Raw genomic sequence first — 8,775 nt, 5'->3', positions numbered from 1 at the left:
ACTGTAAATAATTCTTAGGCTACTAGTTTTATAAATACCTATATAGAGAGTGACCCAGGCCTCCAAAAAAAGCTTTTTACCTATTACGTTTTTGGTTTGTGATTTTATTTCAATTTTTTACATAAGATGGGGGCCATTGTAACGCACATTTTCAAAATATTTTTGTCAACATACAGGGTGACTCAAACCGCAATACATATGCTTAATACAGTTCATGAAGATTAGGACATTTACCTAAAATTTGATTATCTGATGAAGCTACCTTTAAAAGTAATGGATTTGTAAATAAACATAATAGGTATTCATTATTATGCGACAGAAATCCCATACTGTAGCACACAGATTTTATACTTTTATCGATAAATGCCTTCTATTGCGAGACTAAAAAGCAATTGCCTCGTATCAGAGCCATCATAATACAAGAAGAAGACCGAAAGAGTCAAATCTTGTCTTATATTTTCAAAAAAAAACACAATTTTCTCATTAAATATTGATTTTAGGTATAGGAAGTTATTAATAATACAAGATTAAACAACTATTACACAGTACTTCACAGGAAGCTATCGATTGTGAACTAACTAAATCGTTACTAATTAGGTACTAATTTTGACAAGTTCTTTTTAAGATAAAAAAAGGTAAAACTAAAACCTAAACTATCATTTGAGATTAAACAGGTTATAAGTTCTAATTAATGTTGCCTATTCTAAACAAGAAAAATTTATTTATAAGTTAAGTTTTATAACATTCCTAATTAAATTTGGGCGAAAAGAATATTTCTGTTTGCTGTAGGTAATTTTCTCAGGGAAAATACGTAAATAAAAATGACTTTTAAGTCAAAAAAGTCAAAAGGACAAATTATTCCAAAAAGGACTGTCCTTTTCAAAAAGGACAAGTGGCAACCCTAGGTATTTATGGAATGGAAATTTAATGGCAAATCTACAACTTTGGTTTGAAAATATGTTCCGGCCACCTATGTTTACAAAAATGTCTAAAATATGCCTAAATGCCTCCATATTCTGAAAAAAAAAAATTGAAAAGTCACCAACCACAAACCTAATATAGAACTGTTTCGGAAGCCTGAGTCACCCTGTAAATATTCAAAAGTAACTGAAAGTTTATATAGAAGTAACTGAAAGTTTAAATTGAAAATTGACGTTGGAGTGATTTTCGAAAACTACTAACGTTTCAACATAAGTATATGTGGGATATTAATTGTATTATTATATTAGACCTTATAACAAAACTCATCTGATGAAAAAGTGTTAATGTAGTATATTAATATGGAGTAAAAAGTTTACTAATTACTTTACTTTTACTTTACTAATTAAATTCGTTCCAAAAAACGATACGCCACTGGCCATTAGAACAATCCAAATGCGCCTAGTTGCCGGGGTCGGAAATTTTAGACTTCTCTGTCTCTTCTGTCCTTGTTTGGCATATTGGAATGTTTGATACTCTACCAACGAGTATTTATGAATGAGATGTTCGGTCTAACTTTATAATGTCTTTGATTGAAACCAGTGACTTAACACCCTCCAAATGACCACGCTAACCAACCCGCCAAATAACTAAACCAATCCATCCAAAAAGAGTGGAACCGATGCAATAAAATCACGCTATAAGCAAAAAAAATGTATAAAAAAGTTGTGGTCCGGCGTGAGATTTGAACCACGGACGATTCGCTCACGAAACAATGGTCTCAGTCACGGAGCCACAGGTGCTCTTGCAAAAGTGTCTATACCCAGGCGTTACTTTCCGCCGTGGTATAAGTAAGTAGATCAACTTATTGCGAATGCGGAAGCTCGAAAGCCAAAATAGAATTGGTATTTCTAGACACAAGAGAAGATTTGTCGCAGTTGACGGGTCGACCCAATCAATACCTATGTCAGTACTTAAAGTTCTAGGGAAAGGTGTACGTCATGCGTTCAGCTTCACGATTTAATCACGTCTCGTGATACTTAATTTGTTTATTTATTAACGAGTCGTTGTAATTTTCTTTATAGCTTGAATTTTTTTAAGTACAAGCTAGAAACACTTGCATTTTTGGTAAAAATAAGTGGAAGTGAGTGGGTGTTCGATAGTGTAGTAGATCGAAAAAATCGATATCCCGAAATCTATTAGAAATAATAGATTGTAGTTTTTTCAAGAACTTTGTTAATATTTCTGCAGTATTTTCTTTGTAGACAGTATATGTGAACATCTTTATCAATAAAAAAATTACACGATTGCTGAAAATTGCTATGCTCTAAAAGTAAATGGATGGATTGTTTACAATTTTTGAATGGAAAAAACAACCTTATCGAATTTTTCTTATGTAAACATATTGTAAAATATCCGATCTTGAAAATAAAGAAAAATTCAATATCTGAAGTGGTTCTTGAATTATGGCCTGTTATGTGTTAAAAAGTTGAGCTTTTAAATTATCGCAATTACTGACGTTTTCTCATTGTAAAAAAATGGCACCCTAACGATATCCTTATATTTACATTTCAGATGCTCAGAAACTAACATCTCTAATGATTTTATCTAGTTATCTCTTGAAAAAAAGTCTTTTAAAAATAAGCGGTTTGTGATCGTGATTTTACTTTACTTGATAGGGACAGGCGTACCGGCAACGCCGCAACAGCACACCGTCGCATTTCTCTCACTCCGACTTAATAAGATCCCTATGCGATTTACTTCCACACATGTAAATGCCGACCCAAAAGTAACAGTTGCCAGCACGGTATATTTTCCTTTTTCTATGCTTTTTGGATTTTACTTGAAATTATAAACTCATTTAGTATTTATCTAATACTCCATACTTAAGTTTAACCATTTTCAAAATATTTTTAATTTAATTTTAAAATTAGATTTTCAGAGCAGGAGAGCTCTTATGAAGTTTACCCATCTTAAGTCTATTTTTTGAAGTTTCGTGAGAGGGATGCTTTCTAGTATCACAGAATATATATTATAGCTACAGCTATATATTCTGTGGTGGAGAGCAGTGGTTGAGCGAGCTTATACTCACGAAAGATGTGCTAATTTTGGGTACTAAAGTGATACATGGTTCTTTTTGGGTACTAAAGTGATACAGTAAAACAATACCATCATCATCATCATCATTTTCAGCATATTCCACCATTTCCAATTATGGTGTAGGCTCCCTCACATATTAAGATAATATCTTTGTAGTTGGGCCCATTGTTGTCGATTGTTGGCTATGCGGACCCAAGTTATCGCTACTAATTTCCTAATATCATGATCCCATATCAGATTTGGTCTTCTTCCAGGTCTCTTAATTCCTCGTGACCATGCTGTAATTTTTGTAGTCCATCTGTTGTTCGTCCTTCTTGCCAGGTGTCCTACCTATTGCCATTTGAGGGATTTGATTCTGTGGATGACATCGATTATCTGGGTCTTTTGTCGTATCCACTCTATTCTTTTACGGTCTCTCCTGATTATTCCCAGCATATTTCGTTCCATTGAGCACTGTACGATCTGCAGTTTTCTTATGGTGTCCGTTTTAAGTGTCCAAGTTTCGCATGCATAGTTCATGACCGGTAGAACGCATTGGTCGAATGAATTCTTCTTTAGATAGAGTGGCATTATAGATTTGAATATAATTGATTTTCTCCATGCTAACTTTATTCTTCTGTTGATTTTTGGTAGTAGAGATCCCGAAGCTGTTGTTATTTAGCTGTTGTATTTTAGCTGCTGTATTAGTTGTCCCAAATATTTTTCTTTCCACTAGTTCATTGTACATTACTCTAGTTTTTAATAAATTCTTTTTGAGACCCACTTTATTTCTGGCTGTATTTAGTTCATTAATTTGTGCTTATAGTTCTTCAGGACTATTTGCAATTAGAATTGTGTCATCAGCGAATCTTAGATGGTTAAGATATTCTCCATCTATTTTTAATCCTTGGTTGATCCAGTCCAGTTGACAGAAGATTTCTTCTAGTATTGCTGTAAACAGCTTTGGGCATATCGCGTCTCCCTGTCATGCTCCTTTGCCAGTTGGAAACGTTTTTTTTATATATTATCACTCTTGCTTTGGGTTCTTTGTATATATTGGTGAGAGTTTCTATAAAAGACCTGTCAATGCCTTATTTCGCTAAGGCTTTTATTATTGCCCAAGGATATATCGAGTCCAGAGCCTTCTCAAAATCTATAAAGGATATGGCTATTGATATGGTAGTAAAACAATATATTATGTATAATATATAAATACGGTCGTCAATGGGCCTGCCTTTGGTATTAGTATCATTAAGTATTATTAACTCTTTTCCGAAGAACATTGTAGTAAAGCGTCGGATTAAGTGTTTAGGTATATAATAAACACTTCACATTTTTCTCTCTTCGATTTACAAGATCGCCATAGCGATTCAGTCCTACACCATGTAGATACCGACCCAAAAATCTCTCTTGCCGACAGGGTTTATGCACTATTTACCCAAGACAATTACAAAAACACAATAATTACATTATCTGATGCCAAATTGTTTCGAAAAATAAACAAACACTATAAAATACACTAATTATTATTATTAACGGAAGTTATATCCGTTTCTGGAAATAGAACAAACTCTATTAATTAAAGAAAGATAACCAGAAAGACTTATTTTTTTAAAAGCTGAACCATCTAAAACATCAAGACGGACTGATTAATTAGGTTTCTGACGAACTGAATCTATTTTTAATGCCGAAAATAGCGTATTAAATCTAGAAAAGAGCTTATTCTTCCACAATTAGCTCTAAACGTGCCTGTTTCGCTCATAAATTTCGAAAAGACTTTCGCCAGCACCTCAGCTTCGATGCCTCTTTTGAAGTTTATCCATTTCAAGTCGCGTCCGACCGCCAAAAAGGATCACGTGACCGCAATTATTCTAATTTTATGCCTCATCCAGCACGGTAAATAACACTCTAAATCGCTCACACTTCGTCGTAATGACATCACTGGAGCTTCTGTTCTAAAGTTGTTTTGAATGAATCATTTTTATATGCTCTCGCATGACAAGCCACTAAAAGCGTCCTGTCACAGACGTAATATAGATTTATAGGGGTATTTTTATAGGCCGGAGGAATTAGGCTGCATTACACGATATAAATAGTGCCGGGTCGGTAATTGGGAAGTTTCGACCGGGAATGACGAGATTATATTCGACAGTGAAGCGTAAAGTTTTCAGTTACTCTGTGTTGGTTAGGGCTGAATTATAGTATTATCATATTATTTTTAGGAAGATTTAGTATATTAAGGGCTGGCAAAGGTTAGTCTTGGGTCGAGATTTCCGTATGTAAGAAGAGTACAATGCGTTTATAATGTACTGAACAAAGAGAGAACAGTAAAAACGTTGCCAAACGTATGAAATAAACCGATAAACTGTGCACATTGCTAAAAGATGTAGAGGGGGATATATCAGATTTGTCGCGGTCGACCGGTCGACCCAATCAGTACCATATCAGTACTTAAAATTCTAGGGAAGAGTGTACATGATGCGTTCAGCTTCACGGTTTAATTACATCTCGTGATACTTTATTTGTTTATTTGTTAACGAGTCGTTGTAATTTTCCCTATAGCTTGTAAATTTTAAAGTGCGAGTTAGAATCATTTGCATTTTGGTAAAAATAAGTGGAATTGAGTTGGTGTTCGACAGTGGTCGCGCTATTAGAACTCTGAATTCGAAAATCGATATCTCGAAATCCATAATCTATTTTAATTATAATTTAATAACATTAATCTTTTAATTTTGATAAACAAACATAACCTCCCCACCATTATTTGTAAAACTTATTATTTATCAGAACGGTTATTTAATAACTCTCGAAACCTAATTCGTTGTCATCGTCTATATGAATTAAAAATCGACCCCAAAGTACTCGAGTACACGCGTCCCCATGGTGATTATTTTTTAGAATGGCATGACAAAAACGCGTTCGGTTTCTAAAAACACCGACAGCACGGACGGTGTCGCCCTTTAATATTATGCTAATGGATTTTAAAACTTCCTCTGGTAAAATGGGCTCTCACAAAAGAAACACACAGGCGTAGTCCGAAAATTATACTAAGTTTAGTATCATTTAAAAGACTTAGCTTTTCTGTGGCTGAAAAGCCCGATACGTGATGTTATCTCCCTCCCGCACTCCGGACATTCAAACATCTCATTGCTTCGTTGCCTCTTTACTTTTTGGTTGTGGCTGTTAACTGAAAGAAAATAACACATTATGGTTTTACAGAAGGAAGACTTTTTCAATTAATAACTTTCAATTGCCAATAACTATCATAAGCCATATGTGTGTGTGTATCTTAGCCATATGTGTCATTCTTTCAGTTAACAGCGACAACCAAAAAGTAAAGAGGCAACAAAGCAATGAGTTGTTTGAATGTCCGAAGTGCGGGAGAGAGATAACATCACGTATCGGGCTTTCAGTCGCACAAAAGCTCATAAAAGAAAACGCCTTGCGTATCCATCTTCTGATGAGTGTTGAATACTCGTCAGCGAGTAATGGCAGTAGTGTCTAACTTTTTATTTACTTTCCCTAAAGTGTTTTGGTTCTTCTTATTTAAAATTAATAGTGTTCATAAAGTGAGACGTAATCACAGAAGGATCAGACGTAATCAGACAAGGATGTATATTATCGCCACTTCTGTTTAATTTATATTCTGAATCGATATTCCAGGAGGCGTTGGAAGATTTAGAAGTGGGAATAATGATAAATGGTAAACCTATTAATAACATCCGATATGCTGACGATACGGCGCTCCTAGCTGGCAATGAGAAGGATTTGCAGTGCCTAGTGGACAGAGTTAGCAGTATTAGTCAGAGTCATGGTCTTAAAATAAATATAAACAAAACAAAATTTATGATTATCAGCAAACAAAATATCGAAAATATCAGGATACAAGTGGAAGATCAAAATATAGAAAGGATAAGAAGATTTAAGTACTTGGGTTGCTGGCTGGCTGATAAATGGGATCCTGATGAAGAAATCAAACATAGAATTGAAATAGCCAGAAATACTTTTTTCAAAATAAAAACTCTACTCTGCAACCGAGACCTGAATCTGACTACTCGATAGCGAGCTACCAAATGCTATGTACTCTCTACATTGTTATACGGAGTCGAGGGATGGACGTTGAAGGCACGGACCATGTCACGCTTGGATTCATTTGAGATGTGGTTATACCGACGAATGTTGAAAATATCCTGGACCGAACGAATAACAAATCTCGAAGTATTAGAAAGAATGTGTAAGGACCAAGAACTATTAACTACAATAAAACGACGGAAAGCAGCATATTTTGGTCATATTTTTCGAAATAACAAATATAGTTTCCTACAGCTGATCGTTGAGGGAAAGATTGAAGGACGACGAGGCATCGGGCGTAAACGGTTTTCCTGGTTGCGGAATTTGCGCCAGTGGTTTAATATAGGAGAGGCCAGTGCAATTATCCGTTTGGCTCAAGACAGGGAGGAATTCCAATTGATGGTCGCCAACCTCCAATGAGGAGAAGGCACACGAAGAAGAATCACAGAAACGTGCCTAGAAAAGAATATAGTACCTTTCCTCTTCTTCTGAGTGTGCCTATCCGATCCGGACGCTGGCGATAAGCAAAGGGATTCGAAGAAAGGGAAAAAGAAGTAGTCTTCTGTAGAAAGGGAAAAAGGAGTTCTGAGGTTTTTCAACCAAGAAATTCTGCGCCTTCCAGGTTCCAGATCCTCTTTTGCCTAAGACCCTTCTCTGGAGTATTCAACTGAAGTAGTATCTTTTGGTTCCTCATTATATCTCCCAGTAAAGGTACTATCCTTTACAGCAAAAAATCGCCCTATACGTGACAGGAAACATTTTAGACCGAAATCGGTGATCTAGATCATTTATGGCAGGATGAACAAAGAATCGTTTTTAATTTTGTTAAGCTCATTATTTTTTTATTTGAAAAATTGCCATGTCACAAGGAGATGTGAAAAAAGTGTTTAAGAAGTGGGAAAAAGTATTGTAATTCTTGGATTATGTATTTATAAAATGTTTGGTGTATTGTGGTGAATTAGTGTTTTATTTTGCTGTTGTAGCATCAAAAGTTCCAACCCTCAACTATAAACTGTAATATAAATTTAGGTTACCCTAATTAGGTTCAACATCTGACAAAGTAAGACACTTAAAATCGAGTTAAAACAACATTATACTCCAAATACACATTTTATGTATTCGTTGTTACATAATCAGAGATGTAATAATGTATGCTACCGAAAGGTGTAAATGTAGAAGATTTAGTTCTCGTTATTTTTAATTAAACTTAAAAGGAGTGTGTTTTTATACTGAAATAAATAAATTAATCATAATGGCGTAACTAGTATCTCTGCACTTTACAATACAGGGTATTTTGTTCACACTTTTTCTAAAATGTTCACCCCTTTTAGGCAATTTTTTACTTGTTAGTGGTATTTTCTCGTATGAATATTTAAAAGTATAAGTGATGGAGGAAGTGGCAATATTGCATTCGTTTTAGTGTCGTAACCATGGTAATATCAGAGATTACAAAAAGATACTGTGGGAAAATTTGCGGTGACCAGGCAGCTCTAAAAAGTTTCCGAAAATTATACATGGAAATTTAAAAGAAAATGCACGATTTTCAATATCTTTTTTTGCAAAAAAAATCATCGATGTGTTCTGGGGTCGAAATATACCACCCTGAAAATATTTGCACTTATTTAAGACTCACCCTGTATAGATGCCTGCCTGTCATTTATTAACGCTATATGAAACTCCATGAAAGTACACTTAATTAATATGAAT

The 8,775-nt window shown here is 34.7% G+C and overlaps 1 protein-coding gene across 1 annotated transcript; it reads left to right on the top strand.

Annotated features, from left to right (window-relative positions):
* The first annotated feature begins 4,083 nt into the window (after positions 1-4,083).
* Positions 4,084-7,059, top strand: LOC115884647. The gene is made up of 2 exons (XM_030903304.1): positions 4,084-4,176; positions 6,661-7,059. Exons 1-2 carry the CDS (start codon positions 4,084-4,086, stop codon positions 7,057-7,059), a joined length of 492 nt encoding a protein of 163 aa, XP_030759164.1.
* Positions 7,060-8,775: the final 1,716 nt, after the last annotated feature.

The sequence above is a fragment of the Sitophilus oryzae genome, unplaced genomic scaffold (genome assembly GCF_002938485.1).
Source record: "Sitophilus oryzae breed Bouriz unplaced genomic scaffold, Soryzae_2.0 scaffold_306_pilon_pilon, whole genome shotgun sequence".
NCBI classification, from domain to species: Eukaryota; Metazoa; Arthropoda; class Insecta; order Coleoptera; family Curculionidae; genus Sitophilus; species Sitophilus oryzae.
The sequence above is the reverse complement of the archived record's forward strand: the minus strand, read 5'-3'. Positions and strand labels throughout refer to the sequence as shown.